The 20,397-nt window shown below is 42.7% G+C and overlaps 1 protein-coding gene and 1 long non-coding RNA gene across 3 annotated transcripts in view; one reads left to right on the top strand and one right to left on the bottom strand.

Annotated features, from left to right (window-relative positions):
• TRAF3IP2 (TRAF3 interacting protein 2) overlaps positions 1-11,257 on the top strand; it is a 54,500-nt gene extending 43,243 nt beyond the window's left edge. For both annotated transcript variants that reach the window (XM_019537926.1, XM_019537925.1), the window contains 3 exons: positions 2,328-2,444; positions 4,171-4,245; positions 10,651-11,257. In XM_019537926.1, coding sequence (XP_019393471.1) covers positions 2,328-2,444; positions 4,171-4,245; positions 10,651-10,797 — 339 coding nt within the window. In that variant the 3' untranslated portion in view covers positions 10,798-11,257. The remainder of the gene's footprint in view (positions 1-2,327; positions 2,445-4,170; positions 4,246-10,650) is intronic.
• LOC109311944 overlaps positions 1,153-20,397 on the bottom strand; it is a 25,517-nt gene continuing 6,272 nt past the window's right edge. The window contains exons 3-4 of the long non-coding RNA XR_002101664.1: positions 16,845-16,849; positions 1,153-1,165 (exon numbers count right to left, since the gene is read on the bottom strand). This is a non-coding gene — a long non-coding RNA (uncharacterized LOC109311944). The remainder of the gene's footprint in view (positions 1,166-16,844; positions 16,850-20,397) is intronic.

The raw sequence follows: 20,397 nt of genomic DNA, 5'->3' as shown, positions 1-20,397 counted from the left end.
ACAAGATCAGGACTGTATGGCAGATGCAGTAAGATTTCACAGCTCAGTGCATGCAAAGTCTTGAAAGTCATCCACACACTATGTAGGCTTGTAATGTGTACTAGAGAAGAACAAACACCTTGCTTAACTGTTCCACACCATTTGGTCTGAATAGCTGGCTTCAGATTGTTTTGGAGAACATGGCAGTAGGTGGTACTGTTGATCATGACCCTGTGCTCCATGAAATGGACAAAGAGCAGTCCTTTGCAATCCCAGAACAGAATGAACAAGACCTTGCCAGATGATGGATGCATGCAGAGTTTTTTGGGCATACTCTGCCTTTTGCTCTTGGGATTATAATGGTGCACCCAGGTCCGATTCCTGGTGACAATGCATGAGAGGAACACCTTGCCATTGTCCCACTGCAGAAGCTGGGTACACATTTCCACGTGCTGTTGTTTAGGCACATATGTCACTTGGTTTGCACCCAATGGACACACACTTTCCAGTAATTCAGGTGATCATGCAAAATGGGGTGGGGACTGCCAGCATTTACACCTGTTTTCACCATTAGTTCCAGAATGCTTATTCACCTGTTTGTGCACATAGCAACAATGACTGTAGCAACTTTGTTTCCATCATGGCTGTTTTGTGGTGTCCCACTTGGGTTCCTCTGCTATGGACATGTGACTTTATTAAAAAAAAAAAAAAACTTCTCTCCCCTCTCCTAGACTTTCCATTGAGATATACAGTGCTCGTGATTTTTTGCCACAATCCTGTGGTACATTTCTCTAGGTGGCACACCTTGGGAACCTATACATGTGCATCAGCATCCCTGCATTGAAAAAATGGTTCAACAAGCTTTAGTTAAAGCACCTCCCAACACCATTTTTCAATACGGGGACACTGATGCATGCAACGCTCTGGGTGCTCCAATTAAATCACCCCACCCCCACTACAGGCCCAGAGCACATCTATAAATGCCTCTTGAGCTCACAAAAAACAAAATGACACAAGGCTGTTCTTGATGCCCACTGATAACTGCATGGCCATGTTGTTTAGTTATTCACTAGCATCAGCTTTCCCTGCTTCTGTGTAGTTTACCGCTTTATCAGAGATACAGTGTGGGCAGCCATTTTGTCATTCATTTATGAAACACCCTCCTATTTTCTCACAAGTAAAGGAACTCAAGTGGTACATAAACTGGGACTAGTAGTGTACTGCAGGTTGTGATCATAGTCTTCACTAGCAAAAGTGATGTCTGTTTCTGTAAACAGCCATGATTGAGTATCCAACTGTTAGGGGCGTGCGAAGCGGGCCCTATTTGATTCAGATTCAGCCCGAATCAGGGACAGCGATTCTATTTATTGATTCGGATCACTGTCCCCGATTTGATTTGGCCAAATCTGAAGATTTGATGCCGATTCAGAGAAATCAGCAATTCGGACATAGACACAGCTTTAAAAGTTTTTTCTGCATACCCTGAGGTAGCAGGCACAGCTCGTTACTGCTGCGATGCTGGGGTGCATGGGCCCTCCACATGCTTGGCTGGAAACCCAGAAGTGGACCAGTTGCTGAGCCAAGAGGGCACAGAGTGGAGCCGCACGCTCCCTGGCGGACTTGAAAGTGGACTGGAAGTGCTTCTGGTCCACTTCTAGGTCTGCTGCCAAATGCATGGGGAGCCCCCTGCGCTTCTGTGGGACACTCCATGAGCCACAGCATCACAGCACTCATGAACCCCTGCTACCTAGAGGGATGTAGAAAAAAAAAAAAAAAAAACATTTAAAGCTGTGTCTGTGTCCTGATCTCTGAATCTTTCCAAATCTCTCTGAATCAATTAGGAGGGTTTCGATTCAATTCGGAGAGATTAAAGGGTCCTCTGATTCCATTTGGATTTGGAGGTTTGGCTGCCGAATTGAGCTGAATCTCCACCAAACCAAGTCAGAGACCAAAGCTTCGCACAGGCCTGCCAACCATGTATACTTTACCATGTGCAGTTTTGAAAATTTGGGGCTGGACTGTTTTACATTATTTGTATGTGAATATATAATGTATGTACTTTAATAATGCATTAATAAAAAGTTACTTCTCAGGTTTCAACTTTAAATTGGTAGACTAACAGTTGTCCAGTCCTTTGATATTTATATGTTATATGTATGAATAGAGGTATCAAGAAAGAGAGGAGTGTATTAGTTTCACTGTCTTTCACTTGCCAGAATGAATGAGAACCTCTTGCAATTGCCAAGAACATTACGATCATTTAAAATACAAACTGGCAGGTTTCCGAGCTGCCTCTGCCAGACATACTGCACTTCACAATTTCATAAAAGTGCTTTATTCCCCAACAGAAGACGGTGATGATAATCATAGCAATCAGTCCAAAATACAAACAGGATGTTGAAGGGGCTGAATCCCAGCTGGACAGGGATGAACATGGCTTACATACTAAATACATCCACAGGATGGTAAGCAGAGACATGTGTTTGCCATTTTAAGAAGAATCTGCACTGTTTCCTCTATTTTTGAAAGGCAAATATTTCTCTAAATGGCAGGTTCCTGGTTTTGATATCACTGATCAAAAAAAAAAAAAAGTCAAAGGTTTATCCAACCTTTGGCTAGCACTGCAGCGGGCTGCCTTTGACTGCCCCATGAATGACCAGGCACCTGTTTATCAGCTAGGTTAACTGAGGGCAGTCTTGGGCACAAGTCCAGAGCAGTGCTTGCACTTACTCTTCTAAATCTATAGCAAGACATCTTAACCTCTTTGCCATCATACCCCATTCTCTTTACTGCCTAACGATGTCTTAGTGTTCACATTCACCTTCCCTTCTACCCAGTTTCTTTTACTCGAGAGCATGAGCTAAGAGGTACTGAGTTCTAGATAAAAAATAATCCCTTTCATCTGCATGCACCTTATTTGTCCATGGTTTTGTGGTCTTACAAAATTGGATTTTTTTTTTTTAATTTTTAGTTTGCAGTCCAGCACATTAAACCCTCTCAGGATTTCATCTAATGTCATCTCACTTTTTGGCATGTAATTCCACTCCTACAGGGCAAGGGCTCTTTATGGCAATAAAGCTAAGTCCAGGCCTGGCAGTGAATAAGACTCATACCTGTGTACTTTCACAAAGCTAATTGTTTCTGCCTCTTCTGTCAACTCCCTGAGTATCTCATATTCTATTTCTATAGGCCTTGCATTGTTACACTTTAAACATCATGGAGTTCTCTCCAAAGAACGCCAATGATTCCCCATAATGGGCTAGTGCAACAGTGCTCAACTAGAGCCTGTGGGGCAGATTTAGCCCATGGTGCCATGTCATCAGGCCCATGGGACTCCGCATGAGTCTGGAAATTTGGCGGCAGGGGAGTGGTGCCACTTATGGGAAGTCTTGGGTCTTGCATGCTAGATCAGGTGCCTGATCCAAGCATGCAGAGTTGGGTGGGAGTGGTGCCAGGCCAAAGAGGCAAGCCCAGTTTGGGGGTGGGAGAGTATGATAGCAGGCCCCTGGGGCCCAATCTCACTACATAGGGCAGAGAAGGAACAGTACAGAGCCCCACGGGCTAGTCCTGGTGCCAGGCTCAATCAAGGCCACTGACTGGCTCCACACCATTCATCTGGCCTGTGGGGCCAAATGGTTGAGCACCCCTGTGTTAGCGCATAGGTAGTCCTTCTCTCCGCTTGAAAGCTAAGAGCTTCCAGTCCTCACCACTTCAGAAAAAAATGACATTGCATTAAACACAAGTCTCTGTGACATAAAACACAGCTTGTGTTCTACAAAGGATATAGACTTGGCCCAAAATGTGAAGGTACTAAATTAACCACTTGACTACATTGTTAACTGGACAAGAGTCTTTATCTAGTCAAACTTAAGCAATTTTAGATGTATTTGACAAAATTACTGATGTCCTTCAAAATAAAATTATTTGATTTGGAATGACTGACAAACAGTCAACAAAGTTCGAAGAATCATTTCCAGTATCTCTTATTTCTACAGTAGAAAGAAGCCATATAACTAGCCATGCAAACGGTGCCTAGTGTAATTAGAAGCGAAGGTTCACCAGCTATAGGCAAAATAACTTAACAGAAGAGTACGTAGTGACTGCTTTATATGTGTAGGAGTATAGACATGTGTACAGAAAAAACAAGGTATTAATCTTCCAGCTAAATCTGGCAAATTTGTTCTTTTGTAGATGCAGATTGAGTTTATACAACAAGGAAGCATGAACTTCAGATTCATTCCTGTGCTTTTCCCAAATGCTAAGAAGGTAAAGAAAAACATATATTTGGTACTTGATTAATCATTTGTTATTTTGAGCAAGGTGAAAGATTAAATCTGAAAAGACTCTCTCTCCTAGTCTTTTATAACCTCCTAGTAATCATCTGAGTAGCATTTTTGTTTTAAAAAATGATCCATATGTTTATACAAATTCTGCAGTATAAATCAGTACGTTAATGTGAGATATTTGGTGCTGATGACTATAACCACTGAAGCAAATATATATTCATACCTTTATAATTTTGCTAGTTCATTCAAATATAATCCTGATGAGTCTAATGAAAAGAGATTTATGACTGGGGTGAAGTTATTTCAACTTTTCAAACATTTTTTATTAATATTTGTTAGTTAATTCTGAATGTTAAGATACAGTGCCACTGCAGGAGTTGTGGTGGGCCCGTCTAGCAAATTATAGTGGTTCACAGGACCTGAAGTTCCAGTTTCATTTGGAAGATAAATTTGAAAATGGGAAACAAGTAAAATCCAATACCTCCCCTTTCATCTTTATAAAACAGAGAGAATATATGTAACAGTAGAAGTGTTAAATATATTGTTCTTTCTAAATTCAAGTTTCACAACTGTATTGTCCCCCAAAATTCAAATGGATACAATATTTGTTGCTACTTTTTCCTCCTACAATTTAATCTTAAAGTGTCATTGTTCACTGCTGTTGCATTACACCCAAATGGTTGCCACATTTCAATACTGGACAGAAGGTTTCAGAACAACAGTTTGCCACCTAAATCAATTTATAAACAGATATGAGGACTTGTGGACTTCAGGAGAGCTGTAGGTGACCATCACCTTTGAACATCTCTCCCAACTATCCAGCTGGCCCAGTAAAAGACTCAAACAAACAAATCTTGCTTCTTGCATAATCCCTGGATCATGACAGCTACAACCATACCCATACAAAAACAATATATCCAGGCATCTATTTAATCTTAATTTAGGCACATAACTTTAAATCTTTACATTTGAAAATGTTTTACTTGGATTGTAAAGCATTTGGAATCTTTCAAAATACCATATTTTACTATTCTATCATAGATTCATAGATGTAGGGTCAGAAGGGACCCAAGTAGATCTTCAAGTCTGACCCCTGCCCTGGGCAGGAGAAAATACTGGGCTCATATGACTCCAGCTAGGTAATTATCAAGCCTCCTCTTAAAGACCCCCAAGGTAGGAGCCAGCACGACTTCCCTTGGAAGTTGGTTCCAGATCCTAGCCCCCCTGCGTAGTGCCTTCTAATATCCAGCCTAAACCTACTCTCAAACAATTTATGCAGTTATTCCTTGTTACTCCGGGAGGTGCTCATGGGAACAGGGTCTCTCCTATTCCCCCCGGTAAGTTTATAGACAGCCACCAGGTCCCCTCTCACCCTTCTCTTGTGACGGCTGAACAGGTTCAGGTCCCATAGCCTCTCCTCATAGGGTCTGCCCCGCTGCCCCTGGATCATATGAATGGCCCTCCTCTGGACCCTCTCGATGCTGGGCACATCCCTCCTAAAGTGCAGCGCCCAGAACTGGACACAGAACTCCAGCTGTGGCCTGACCAGTGTTGCATAGAGGGGGAGGATCACCTCCTTGGCCCCGCTTGTGATGCATCTGTGGTCATGCAGCTTCCAAAGCAGCTTTTCTCCTCAGACAGAAAGAAAGGCTTTCGGATGTCAGAATTTTTTAACTTTAAGGCTATATCTACATCAGTGGGAACTCTGGGCAGATCAAAAGCAACATATTGCGTTGAGTTCTCTTTCAAAAAAGCACTACTAGAGGCCACTGGGCAGGACTAGCCCTAACTTTTTGGAGTTCTTGATAAGTAATGTGCAAGCACAACTTTAGTACAAACAAGATTTTACAGTAGAGGAAATGAAAAGTGGTACAAGAATCTGAAAGGAATAGGGAAGATGGATACAACAGGCCTTTTTAGGCCTACTGACAGATATAAAAATAACAAAATCACCCAAATTGTGTCTAAACTTTGTGAACTAAAATACTACTTAAATCTTTGGCAGTGGCTCTTTAGTAATTTTACAAGCTGGTCTGTTGAGCTGTCCCTGTCACAGCAGTAAAGCATGTCTTCAAGCAATGACACTTCTTGGTAGCCACAGCCTAGTGGAGGACATTCTTACATTTTCAAGAGGGGCCTTTTTCAACTAAACTGCAAAGTTAGGTCCATCTTAACAACCTTTGTAATGGTCTTTTTTATTGCATGTTTCTCTGGCACAAGATCAAACCCCATCTAATTAACTACTATCACTGTGAATGGAAGGAAGTGTCAACCACACTCAAAGAGACCACTAAACTGTAAAGTGAACTGGAGAGATTGCAGTAGTGAGAGGGACATGGGCAATTATAGGAATTGTTGTACCAATGTGTAAACCCTCTATTGTAAGAATATAAAATGCACCATAGATGCAAAATGGAATCATGTAAAAAAGAGGCAGAAATACTTATGCTCTTCAACCCAGCTTATTTACATTTTGTTCATTTCATTTTATCTTTATAATGATTCTTCATGTAATTAAGTATTGCTAGAGTTGCTACTAGAAATAGAGCTGACCTCAGAAAGATGCAGGTGTTAAGGTTTAGAATAGTGGTATCCAACCTTTTTTTTGCCGTGACCTGCTGCTGGGAGCGGAGTGCAGCAGCAGTAGCGATGGTGGCCTGGGGGGTAGGGGGAGCTCCCGGCATGGCTTGTTTTTTTGTGCAGCACCTCCAGCATTGCCCCCGTGACCCTCATTTGGGTTGTGACCTGAGGTTGGGGACCCTGGTTTAGAAAGTCCTGGGTCCCAGGATTATTTTTGGGTTTTATCCAATGATCTTCCAATATTAAATTCGTAAACAGGCCTAGTGGCAGGGACCAGAACCAGATTCTCACTCCAGAAGGCTGCCCTCCTCATTGGGCTACTGAATCATTTTTCCCCTCTTGCTCTCTGTTTGATATTATGAATGTTGCATTTCATTTTGCCCTTTGTCCCATCTTCTGTAAGATGTCCCCCCATACTACATCCTGATTCTTAGGGCAGTCTCCTCAGGTGAAAGATGTAGTTTTGAACCCTCTGGAGCTGAGGAAGGCCTAGAACCCAGGTCTACGCTGGAAAACTAGTAGGCAATTATATAAAAGGTGATTGCAATTTATGGTGGATCTATTTTGCATCTATGCTGCATTTTGTAGTCTCACAATAGGGGCAGGGCTTGCAACCTGCAAAGGTGGTTGCAATTTAAATGCAAGCAATTTATAGTATGATTAGATGGTACACAGCCACAGAGATGTTCTACAGTTAATATGGAACATCTTTGTATCTGGTTTGTATCGGGCATTAATTTGAAACAGGTGGCACATTAAAGCAGGGCAGTGTTGCTCCATACTAGGTTGCAGTGCTCAGCTTCACTAATGTTGGGTGGGAAGCAACTGATGGGTTCCTCCAGCCCAGGAAACTTAAATCCATGCATAGTGGAGCCCTGCATCAGTTGCCTGGCAATTCGACTGAAAGGTGTTAGGCAGGGGACAAAATGGACTTCTCCCACCCAGGAAGTTTAAACCAGCATGCTACACAGCCCAAGTAAGCGTTAAACTTCTGGACAGGGGAGTCTGCTGGCTCCCCCTGCCCAGCATTTTTCAACCCACATGCCAGTCAGCCCATGTACAGTTGCCCCACGTGTAAGTTTAAACCGCTCAGGCAGGGAAAGCCCATCAGCACTGGACAGTGCTGCATGGTTCCTGGATTTCAATTTGTTGGTGTGCAGAGAGTGCAGGATCTTGGGCACCACATGTGCCCCAAGTTGAAAGGGCACTGTGGGAAGTGCAGCACTGGGGATATCAGGCTCTCTGCACTGGCAGTTACATAATTGGGGTGTCACTGATCCCAAAAAATGTTCAATCTACCATGATGTGCGAAATCAAAATTACTCTTAAAAGGCATTTGTTCTCCTTATTGACTGCACTGGCAGCCTTGCTGGCCATGTCTACATGAGGTAGAGCTACTGAGACCTAAATCTTTTTCACCCTCCTGGTATCAGGCACCTAATTTCTAGGCATTGCAGTTCTTAAATTGGAGCCACCCAAGAAGTCGATCTGGATTTTGCACATATTAGACAATCAAATATGTGCAGTACTCAAAATAAGGGCAATTTGAGTACTGCACATATTAGAAGATCAAAAGCGACATTTATCTATGTATTATTTCTCATCCCATTCTATAAATAAGAACAGAAAAAACAGATATTTATATGCTTTAAAATAATAAAAAAACATAACTTTTCAAGTATGCTTATGAGAGAAGAGCTATTGACTTTCTGTTATACTGTACACAGATTTTGAGGCCACCATGGTTTTAGTACACTTAGGAGACAGAACGGTTTTCCCCCCTACAAATTAACCAAAGGCAGTAGAATAATAAATTTTCTGTGTGTCCTACATTGAAAAAAAATCAGAGAGTAAATAAGGTTGTAATGCAAAGAGAATAAACAATGAAAATCAGAGACATTATTAATCAGAGGCAGTGCAATTCTCCTATTCTTCATGAAATCTGTTCTGAATAATTTCTATCTTTCTTTCTGGATCCTGGAAAATGTTCAGTCTTCATCAATTGCTTTTTTTACCTGAAAGCTTGTCTATATCATACCAAACATACAGTTGGTCCAATAAAAGATATCACCCACTAGAATTCTTGCCTCTTGCACATCTCCTGAACAACCATGACAACATCACCTCAACACTACCCAGTCTTAAAGCTGAACTTTTTGTTGCCACTATTCCTATTGGGAGTCTATCCCCAAACCTCAATCCTCTGTTGGTTAGAAACCTTGGGTGTCTATACATGAGCAGCAAGGCTACTCCAATGCACTGTAATTAAAGCGTGTCTGCTGGAGCATGATAATTACCGCACTACAGCAGCCTTCAGCGTCTCGTGCATCAGTGTCGCCACGCTGAAAAATGGCGGTGGGGGTGCTTTAACTAAAGTTCATTCAATGAGCTTTAGTTGAAGTGCTCCACTTACCAGTAGCATTAATATATCCTACAGTAGTGTTAATAACGCCCTACTTCTGCTAGACTTACCTTGCAAGGGTATGGTAACATTTGCTTCTCTCATGGCCAGGTCACAGTGTTGGCGCATAGGAATCGTATGATTGACTGATGCACTCAAGTCTTTTTCTTACTCTGTTGTTGATAAGCCCCAGTTTGCAGGAGAAACTTTTATCACCTAAGTGCATAACCTAGAACTTATTACTATTACACCATTCCTATTACACTGGTCATTCAGTTCTTCTTACATAATATTTAGATCGGGGTGGGCAAAATGCAACCCGGGGGCCAGACGCAGCCCTCCAGGCCATTCTGTCGGGCCCATGGGGCCCCTAAAAAATTTAGAAAATTTATATTTAACTGCCCTGGGCTGCCTGTCATGCAGCCTTCAATGGCTTGCCAAAACTCATTTTGGGCAGAGGGCCACTTACTAACTGCCTGCCCCGATTTAGATCTTCCTATGTACCAGCAGTGCTGCATAACTTAGTGTCATCAACAAACATCATCAGCATATTTACTTTTTCTACCAAATTCAGTAATGAAAATATTAAATAGAATCAGTTCTAAAGCCAGTCCTTGAGGATGCATGTAACCTTCCTCTAGCCTTATCCATGCATGCATATTAAGTTATCCCTATTAGCTAGTTCCTTGCCCACCGTACAATCCTTGCATTAATCCCCATTTTCTCCAGTTTAACTGATAAATCTCATCTGTACTCAATTTTCTCTAGTTTAACCACTAAGTCTCAAATGCTGTACTGAAGCCCAGATAGATGAGGCCTATTTCATTTCCTCTATGCAGAAAATTGGTTATTTTATCAAAGAAAGATCAAGGTAACTCTGATGCAGTGTACTGTTGGTAAACTTGTATTACATTTTATTACATTTTTAATTACTTTTTTCTTCTAAATTTGCTCTGAAGTCTTACACAGTGTTGAAATCAGGCCAGTGGATATGCAGTAGTTTAGCAACTTCCTCCCTTTCTTCAGCATAGGCATTCCATTTGGTATTCTTCAGTCATATATTACCACTTGTGACTTTATAGATATCTTCAAAATAGTTATTAATATCAGGTGCATTATAATATTAAGGATGGCTAATAGCATTATGCACAGAGATAACAATACTATGCACTTGGGGTTGTTTTTGTTTTGTTTTGTTTTTAAATGAAATATGCAGGATTTTGGCATAAAATGAGACAACTAAAACTGAAACCTAATTTTAAAAATTAAAATACAATATTATCATTGTGAAAAATGTCTATAATAGGCTTTGCTTCAGTTTGTCACACAGCAAAACTAGAGAAGTTTCTGCAAGACTGTGCTATCGAATCAGTAGATTTTATGTGGTTTTTTTCTCATTCGCAGGAACACGTGCCTACCTGGCTTCAGAATACTCACATTTATAACTGGCCAAAAAATAAAAAGAATATCCTGCTGCGTTTACTGAGGGAAGAGGAATATGTTGCTCCTCCAGTAGGACCTCTGCCAACCCTCCAGGTTGTGCCATTATGAACATTATTACTTAAAGTGCAGGACAAGCAATTGTTAAAGGTTTGTGTTGGCAGGGAGCCAGGATTCTTCCAGATGGTCTTTTCTGGTGATGGAAGGCACTCTCTCTGCTAAAGGAGTTAGTTGTTTTGGGTAACACAGGCTCAGTTTCCTGACTTGTTTTCTGCTGTATCAAGCATCTCTTTCTGAAGCTGGTGGGGGATAATTCTTTTCCCTCAGCTTTTAAACGAACTGCTAATGGAAACTGCTATGTCTCATTTTATATTAAGTTTTCACTGCTGTTTTTAACATATTGTTTTGCTAGTCTGCTGTATAAGTTTTTTCTAAAAACGATGTTGCATTAAGTTTTAAAAAAATTACACCTTCCTTGTCTGGTCAGAGTTTCTTTGCAGATATTCTGTCACTATGCAGCATTCTCAAACTGCCTGATGCGTGCACAATAAAATGCATTCATGTTTTCTAAGGCTGGCCAGAATATTGTTAATAATATGCAAAATATTTAAATTACCTTTCCAAGGACAAATGCGTATAAGTTGTACGTAATCTGGGAATAACTCCTGGGGATGGGTAACACATCTTTTTACTCAAACAGTCTTACATTAAAGCACCGTACTTGTAAGAGGGCCCTTATGGCTCTGAGGTTACTAGAACTCCTTTTTCTTACAACATAGTCCCTAATACTTACCAGATTTTATAATAACAGACCAAAAATAATTACATTATTTTATAATAGACCAAATCACAGCAACCTACTGCCCTACAAGTCTTTAGTCATAACCAGAAAAGGCTACAGTATTTATGTCAGCCCTTAGCTCTCCTACTCCTCTTCTTTAACCCTGATTAAAACAAGGACATTCTGACACACCCTGGTAACAGAGACATAACATTAACAGCTCTTCAACTTGTGTGCCTTTTGTTAGTCAAAAATAGCCAAAGATGTTCAAAAGACATGGAGGAATCAGCAGCTGGAGCAGCTAGATAATATTAAAATCAACAAAGCTCAGCAGAATTGGTTATTTTTTAAAGGTGTAAACAATCTTGGGAGAAAATGGTCTTCCTTCCTTATGAAGATAACAACTGGGGTTCTGCTGTACTTGAAGGCTGAAGTCTACAGCCCATGACTCTTGCCAAATTTCCACAACCAAGCTGAAAATTGGCCAGTCAGAGATTCAATGCAAAGTCCTTAAGCCTCCTCAAGTTTGTTATTCAGTATTACAGTGATCTAAAAATCACTTAAAAACACACACAACCTTATTTTTGCATGCTATCAGTGAAATATCTTTACCAAAAGGATGCTATTCATTTTAGAAAGGAAAAATATTTCATTACTTTTCCAAGGATAAATGTGTATAAGTTGCATGTAAATTGATAAGGCCTCCTCAACCATGTGCAGAAGAAATGATGAAAATTTGAGTCTCAAGATTAAAGGTTCTTATAAATATATCCAATAACTAATTTGCCTTGTTGGGGCTCTTATGTAAGTAATTACATATAAGTAACTTGGTGAGGGGACTATCCAGTGTTGTCAACTCTGGGACAAATAAATGAACAAAAGGAAGCATTAAAACATGTTTGCAGCCAAAGTCCAAGTCAATTATTAACTCTCTCTATAAATAATAGTGACATGCAGACATTCATTTTATAACAAAGTACATACCCTATGGTCTTGTATTATTTCCTAGCAGGATTTACTGAGCTGCAGAAAATCAAGGAGAGAAAAGGTGCCACTTAAATTTCCACATGTTCTGAGGTGGCCTGTCAGGCCAGCCAATAGGATTTACAGAAGGAAACAATGCCATTTCTTTGTAATCAAGACATGGATAAAAGCAAGAAAGCTTAGTCATTACCTAATTGACATGGTGATGAGTGTGATATAAGACTATAATTGGAATTCATTAAGAAAGAGTTGATGTTATCAGGTTCAAGAGGCTCAAACTACATTCATAGGGTGTAGATTCTCTGAAGAAAGTACACATGAGAACAATCTTAAAGCTGCTTTCTGTTCCACAACTGATCAAGAGTGCTGTTTCTAGTGAGGCTCTTTTAACTTTTTGGGCTAGTTCTGTACAGCTTAACATAACAAAATAGTGAAGACCCCGTTAACCTCCCTGACCTAGCAGCAAGATAAACACCTGGGCCTGCTCATTACAGCAGCTTGACTAAAAAGCATCATTGTTTAAAGCCTGCCCTTCCTTATCTCTGGTTGGCAACTGAACTGAAAGTGTAGAAGACCCAGGAATGTTAATGAAGTCAACTACTACAAACTTCAACAGTGATTTCAAGGGAGACACTGTCCACAGCTCAGTGCTATACAAATGAAATGTATTAATTAAAAGGAAAATGAATAATTGCTGTTATTTATCACACTTCAATACCGTTGATTAGAGCTGTTAGAAGAGCTAGGGCAAGTACCTATTTTTAAGAGGGGGAAAAAAGCAGTATGGCCTTGAAGTGCAAGAAGTTTACTGTGGTAACAGACAACAAGGAATCTTCATTAGTTACCTAGAGCTCAGTGGACAGGACAGGTGCTTACTATCTTTCAGAATAAACGTCCATATTATTACTCCATGACTTTAATGCAAAAGGTATGTACATTTTTCCCCACCTGAATGTCTGCTACTGTTTAAAGCACCAAAGGCTGTTGTTCAGGAAATATAACCAGCTTTCTTAAAATTGCTGCTTTTTGCAGCATCTCTCAAACAACATTTATATTGTAATTATGGTAGGAAAACATTATAACGTAGCTTGGCTTTGCTGTATAGATGGAACTGAACCTACATCATATTCCAGGTATTCTGAAGTTCCAGTTTAGTGCACAGCTCAGGAATCGCTCTTTTCAAGCTAGATCTCTGCTTAAACCAATAGAGCCAAGTTTTTGGCAGATTCCCCAAATACCACTCTGATCCCCTTCTTCTGTTTGATCTGCTGCTCTGCTTTCTACTCCCTATGCTGCTCCCTGCCTGATATCCAGATCTGCTTTCTGTCCTCTACTCTGTGCTCCCTGCCTGATCACCTGGTCTGCCTTCTGCTTCCTGCCCTGTCTGCTGCTGTGCCACCTTCCCTAATGTGTTGTGTGCCACACACAGAGGATGTCCATGCCACTTGTGGCGCTTGTGTCACACGTCAGCCACCCATAGTTTAAACTGTGCTAGCAGTCTTCTGTAATGCACCCCATAGAGTGCTACTGTTACCATGGTACATGGAAATTTCGCAAAAAAACTGTACTTACTAACCCCTCCTTGAGCTTTTATGCCTTTGAATCTGCATCCCTTAGGTAGCTATCTCTCTGAGGCCAGGATTACAATGAAAGCAGAAACCCATGTTACATTTATATTTAAACAGTTATTGTTAGCAGTTGGTAGCTCATTTTCACTGCCAGTGGAAACAAAGTTTTTTTTTTGCATTTTGTTACAGAAAACTTTAGGGGGAAATCCTTAGCGCTGTTCTCTTGCTCTGTTTAAACTACACAGACATGAACAAATAAAACAATGCTGTCCCTGTAGGCAGACCCAAAATGCATGAGAACACAGTTTGGTAACAACAGACACAGCTGAGTTAACTTACTTTTGTAGTGTAGATGGGTCTTTGGACAAATTTCCTCTCACTTGAAGGAAACCTGGCTACAGAACCAAGCTAACAACAACAGTCATGTTCAAACATGACTGTGACTTGTTGTTATTGTACACAGGTATCTATGTACTCCCCCTTCAATTAGGAGGGATAGGTGGCTAGGCTGGAGTGCTGTGAGAGGGACTGCAATTGTCAATCAGTGCCCTCTGTCCCCTATAGAGTCAGGCCAGGGCACAGAGTATCTTAACTATATACACATGTGTATATATATATCAATATCTATAGATACCCACATACAAAATCCAGAAAAGAAAGTAATATTAATAAATATACATACAATATACAATTTACATATAATTCTATACTCTATAATGAGCGATTAGGAAAATTATTCTACCACCCACAGGCCTCGAACTCAGCACAGGTAAGTATCTGATCTGAAACAGGTAAACCCCAAAATAACATAGATAACCAACAGATAAACTACAGGTAAGTATAAGCCACAAATAAATACGGGTAAACAACAGGTGAGTAATAGCAAAAGGGGTCCCAACAGAGCCCTAGTCAGTTATAAATTCAAGACTCTACTAATCTACTAATTTACAGCTATGAGAGTTTACAAAATATAAGGCATGACATCACACAATGTAAAGTGCAAGAACCTCAAAAATAAACTTAATCCCAAGGAAAAACCTCAATGCCACTTGGGCCTTTTTCCCAAACCCTAGAAGGAAGCTGGTAACTTCAAGGGGGCCTTCCCAGTGGGACCTCCACTTTCAGGACCCCTTAACTAACCAAGGGGAGACTCCCCCTCCCTTGTAGGAGTCCTTCTCCCTGGCAACTCACGGCTCCCAGGCCTGGAGGATGGCCCTTGTATTCTGTGCCAAGCTGCTCTGTTGCCCACGGTGGGCTTTGGGGTCGCTGCTCCCCAGAACAGGGCTCCACTATACAGGGCTTCTGGGGCCTCTGGCTCTGCCCTGCCCACTGGCTGAGCGGCCCAAACACCGTCTGGCTCCCTGGGCTCTACCTTTTGCTATGGGTTGGAGGCCCGGGCCACCTCATGCAGCATCAAGGCTCAGTCTGCTCCTGGACTTTTCATACAACTTCGTCTGCACTGAGCTGCTGGCCCAGTGCCAGCAGCTGTAGACCCAAGCCACCTCAAGTAGGTCTCAGGGTCTCTCACCGTCTGTGTAGCGCCTCCTGCACTGAGTTCCCAGCCTCATGCCGGGGGTTGGGGACCTGAGCTGCCATGAGTGGCTACCAGGGTCCTGCTCTGTGCACCGGCCTATGCACTGTGTCTCTGGCTGCACGCTAGGGACTGCAGACCTGGGCTGCCTCACACATCTCCTAGGGTCTGGACACCATGCGCCATGCTGTGCACTGAGAGCGTGGGCGCTGGAGCCATCAGCTGCTTTCCACCACTTCCCGCTGCCAACAGAAGTCTTCAGGGGCTCTTCCAGACTATTGCTTTGCCCTGCTGAGCAACTCTCCTCAGCTCTTCTAGCCCTGCTCTTCTCTTCATCCCTTAACGCATCTGCCATGTTCTGGGCACACAGCTCTCTTTATTCTCTTCAGAGGTTCTACCCCCAAAGTTCAGCCGGATGGGCAGAGTGCAGTCTTGAACCAGGTTCGAGGCTTTTCTTTTTTTTTTTTTCCTCTCACCCCAAGCAAGGGTGGGGCAAGGGCTCTCCCAACAGTTACCCGATTGGTAGATGGGCTCCACCAATCACAAAGAAGATTGTCTGAGCCCGAGACATGCTGGGCTGTATCTGTAAGTCTGCCACATTGATGACAGTCCTACAAAATCAACCACAGCAGGGGACTCAGTTTCCACAGGCATGTGCCCTGATATGGCTAAAAATCCACACAAGAGAGGAATGTACCTACACTGTCAGACTGTATCTGGGTAAGATTCTGGTCTCCACTACAGTACTTATTAATGCCTTTCCTGCACTGAAATTTTGTTCTGTGCATCCTTTGAAACTTTAAGGAGAAAGTTTAGATGAAAATTATGCCAGAGTAACTTTCTGTGTACTTCTGTGTACTATATTATTAGTACACATGTGGAATTTAGCTCTCACATGTCTTGTTCTCCAATTTAGGACATATTGAAGACTCATCAGTGCTATAGCTGTAATACTATTAAATGATCATGTAGTACTCCTATAGCCTGCCAGACACGTTAGACCTTGGTTTGGTCTTACCTGTCCAGACAGGGTCAAAGCGTACTATAAGATTGTAATCAGAATGGGTTACAATCCGGCAGCATTGAGTCTTCCCTGCCATATAATTATTTATGCCCAAGCTAGCTGAGTTAAAAAAACCCTACCAAATCAGAAAAGAAGTGTTTTACATTCAGTTTACTTTTAACAAACAGAGATGGAAATGACTCCTTCCTTAAGGCTGTCACACACTTCCATAACACACTGATGCCTACAAAGGCAAGAACAAACCACACCTGTAATGTGATCAAAACACACTTGGACTGTAAAAATTGCCTGATGTGTTAAAAGCCTGGCACAGATGAGTCCTTACAGTTGCAGAACTACTAGGGTACAGACATGATACATGTATCACCCTACATTCATTACCACAAAACCAAAAAAAAAGTTTAATAATAGACTGAAAGCAATTAAATATAAATTGTTTATTTTGACATATTTAAATATTTCTATTCTCTGGATTTTTTCAATAAAACAGCTTATCCTGAAAATAGCATCCTTGGAAAGTTTTTTCAAAGCTGCATTTTTTTCCTTGAGTTGACACTTAGTTTCTGTGATGTATCCATTCTATTTTCAGCTCTTACATCATATTAAAATCAGTTAAACGTAATGCTTTGTGACTGGCATATCCGGACAAGATGCATTGCAGTGATGCAGCATGTCAGCCTCAGGACTTTCAGCAAGAGTCTTGAGTTCTGAAATGCACTGTTGAGAAGTCTGCAGTCTGAGAGGCTGAAGCAATTCAGTGAGAAATACTTTTTAAAAGATAATACCTATGGGGGGACTGAACTGAATGGCCTGCACAATAGATTGTGCATTAAAAATCATTTCACCTTTAGGCAACCAGAGTTAATCCAAGCTGAACAGGTAGTGAGCAAAAGTCATTATGATTTGATTGCTGTTCGGCAGCCTGTGTGAAGAGAGTTCTTGGTCATTATATTCACAGTAGATGTGCATCCACATGACACACACTATAACGTATGGCAGCTTCTGCTTCAGTAACTTTCCCCCCAAAAAGGCATTGAACAGAGATTGCAAGCTAATTTCAAGGCAGGTATGGATAAGTAATATTTTTTCTGACCAAGAACTCATTGTGTTGAAGGGTCAGTTACAACTTGTTACCTTCTAAAATTGACAAGCCTGTCAATTAATGAACTCAGACCCTCTATGCTGGTTTTCACCAAGCACAGGGCAGTGAATCAGGCACTGAACTACTGTTCAGGAAGTCTGGATCCTATTTTTTGCTCTGGCAGTTAATTGACCAAAGGAAAGTTACTTTAACTCTCTCTACCTGGGTTCATTCATCTATAAAATTGGGATAATAACGTCTGCCCCCAACTTGACAAAATTCTTTGAGATCTACAGGTGAAAATACTATATACATGCAAATTTATTTTACTGCTATGAGTCATCTTTAAACATCTCTCCTAGGGCACTGACAGCACCATGAGTTAGAGATCCTCCCAACTCAAAAGATGTTTACTGTTAGGTCAGGAGGATGGGGGATAAAGCTCCGTTTTTGAGCTGACAAATTAAGCCTCATTATATCCAGCCAATCCAGCTGGGAAGCTGTGTGCCTGCAGCTTCTCTTCTCTAGCTCTACCCACTCCCCCCTCCCAGCTCCAGTACTGTCTGCACAATGGGAGGGAGTAGAAGGGAGAGGAAGGAGCTTGGGCTGGAGTTTGCCAAGCCTGCACTGGAGTGGGGGTGGGTGGATTAGAGCTTTAAGCTCCCTCCCCTCCCTTCCCCCCACCTCCCATCATGCAGACAGCCCAGCTGCCCAATCAGACAGATGCCGGTGCTCCACTTTGGAGTGCTTTCATCTGAAACCTCATATAATGAGGTTTAATTTGTTGCATGATCGGGGACTTTTAAAGCACAATGCACTTCTGTAAGGGCATGGCTGTAGAGCTTTTTCAAGGGGATGATCGCATGACAAATGTAACTTCTGTCTGCACCTCTAGTGTCCTTAAAGCTTCTAAAGATCCTGGAGTTTAGTTTCCAGGGATATTAATTTGGCTCTTTCTATAAGCACTAAATTAACTCTATTATGACTTTGGAAAGAAAAATAAACCCTCTTCATATTCCCCTGGTATAGGTACCCTACTGTTATGAAACATGACTAGACTTTGCACAAACATTACTATAAGCAGTACCAAAAAGTGGGAGAAAATGAGTGAAACATGTCTGCACCCACCCTCTTTCTGCCCTGTTAATAGTCTGCTCATTGCAGCTTCTAGCATCATGCATGTAGCAGGGCACCAGGGTGCCTGCTACTAGCAGTAGAAATAGGGCTGCTGAAGCTCCCTGAAGCAGTACAGATGTGGGTTGCTGGGGCAACCAGGCAGGTCACATGGCCAAAAAGGGGGAAGGGCCAGACCTTTATAAACAGCTAGGCCAAAACCTAGCTAGTGGTTCCTGTTCAGTAGGCTGAGGTGCAGGAGTATCTAGTGGATCAAAGGTGAGCGGTGCACCCTGACCACCCAAGGGGTTGCACCATGGTGAGGGTTGAGAGGACCCTGATTAGAAGGCCTTGTGAGAGAGCCAGGTGGGCCTAGAATAGATGCTTTAGCCAGGAGGCTTATTGTTATGTTACGGCCAGCAGGCTTATGGTTTAGTTTGGTTAGTGTTACACTGGAGGAGCGGGTGAGGCTGTAGGGGTGTGAGGATGCCTCACAGGAGCTCCCCAATAATCTGGGGGTTCCTGGTGCCCAGTAAGGGCACGGTGGTTAGTGCTGGAGTCAGCATGGTGAGTGAGCGCCAGAGAGGTGTGGTATGCGGGGTTTCAGACCCCAGCCTGAGAGGGTGGTATTTTGCCCAGTGGGGCAAACAACCCAAAAAAGGGCAGGGGGCCAGGCACAGCTATGCGCCACCTGAGCCCCAAGGCGTGGGAGGCATGGCATAGGCCCCAGAGGGGGCAACGAGCACAGGAGGTGCGGCATAGGTCCCAGAGGGGGTGGGTCTGGGACCAGGTGGGGAAAGGGCCACCTGAGCCCAACTTTGAAAAGCCCGAGTAAAGGCGAGAAGCGCAGGAAGCGCAGCATAGGCCCCGGAGAGGGCGAGGGAAGCGTGAGCAGCACAGCACAAGCCCCAGAGAGGGCCGATTAGAACAAGAGGCTCCAGAGTGAGCAATTAGTCCCTGACCAGAACGAAGCCCCGGAGAAGGGTGGGTGTGCGGTATGCGTCCCAGAGAGGGGCTGGCGCGCGGCATAAGCCCAGGGTGGGGCTGACATCCAGGTAGGGGCTAGATTGATAAGAGCTCAACAGAGCTGAACAGAAGCCCAGGAGGGGCGAATATATGACAAGAGAACGTCCGATACAGCTGTGAGGCTTGGGGCGTGCTAAAGGGGAGGTTTGGAGGCATGCATTAGCCCTGAAGGCGGGGGTGCACCAAGGCACCCCCATACGGAGTAAGGGTAGATCAACTTACGCTGTGTATTAGGAGATAAAGGCAGCCTCCCTAACTGAACCAATTACCATCAAAGATGTGGTGGGTGAGGATAAAAGGGTGCTAAGTTGACACAGCAGGGGGCGTTAGCGGGATCACGGCTGCCCCTGCGCCCCACTCCGTGACAATGCATTATCATAGAAGTAGGGTCAGAAGGGACCTTGTAGATCTTCAAGTCCCACCCCCTGCCTGGGCAGGAGAAAAACTGGGCTCAAATGACTCCAGCCAGGTAGGCATCAAGCCCCTTCTTAAAGACCCCCAGGGTAGGAGCCAGCACCACTTCCCTTAGAAGTTGGTTCCAGATCCTAGCCGCCCTGACTGTGAAGTAGTTCTTATGGATGTCTAATCTAAACCTACTCTCCA

Source organism: Crocodylus porosus, unplaced genomic scaffold, assembly GCF_001723895.1.
Source record: "Crocodylus porosus isolate Cpor-Errol unplaced genomic scaffold, CroPor_comp1, whole genome shotgun sequence".
NCBI lineage: Eukaryota > Metazoa > Chordata > Crocodylia > Crocodylidae > Crocodylus > Crocodylus porosus.
Note: the sequence above shows the minus strand (reverse complement) of the source record. Positions and strands in the feature narration are given on the sequence as shown.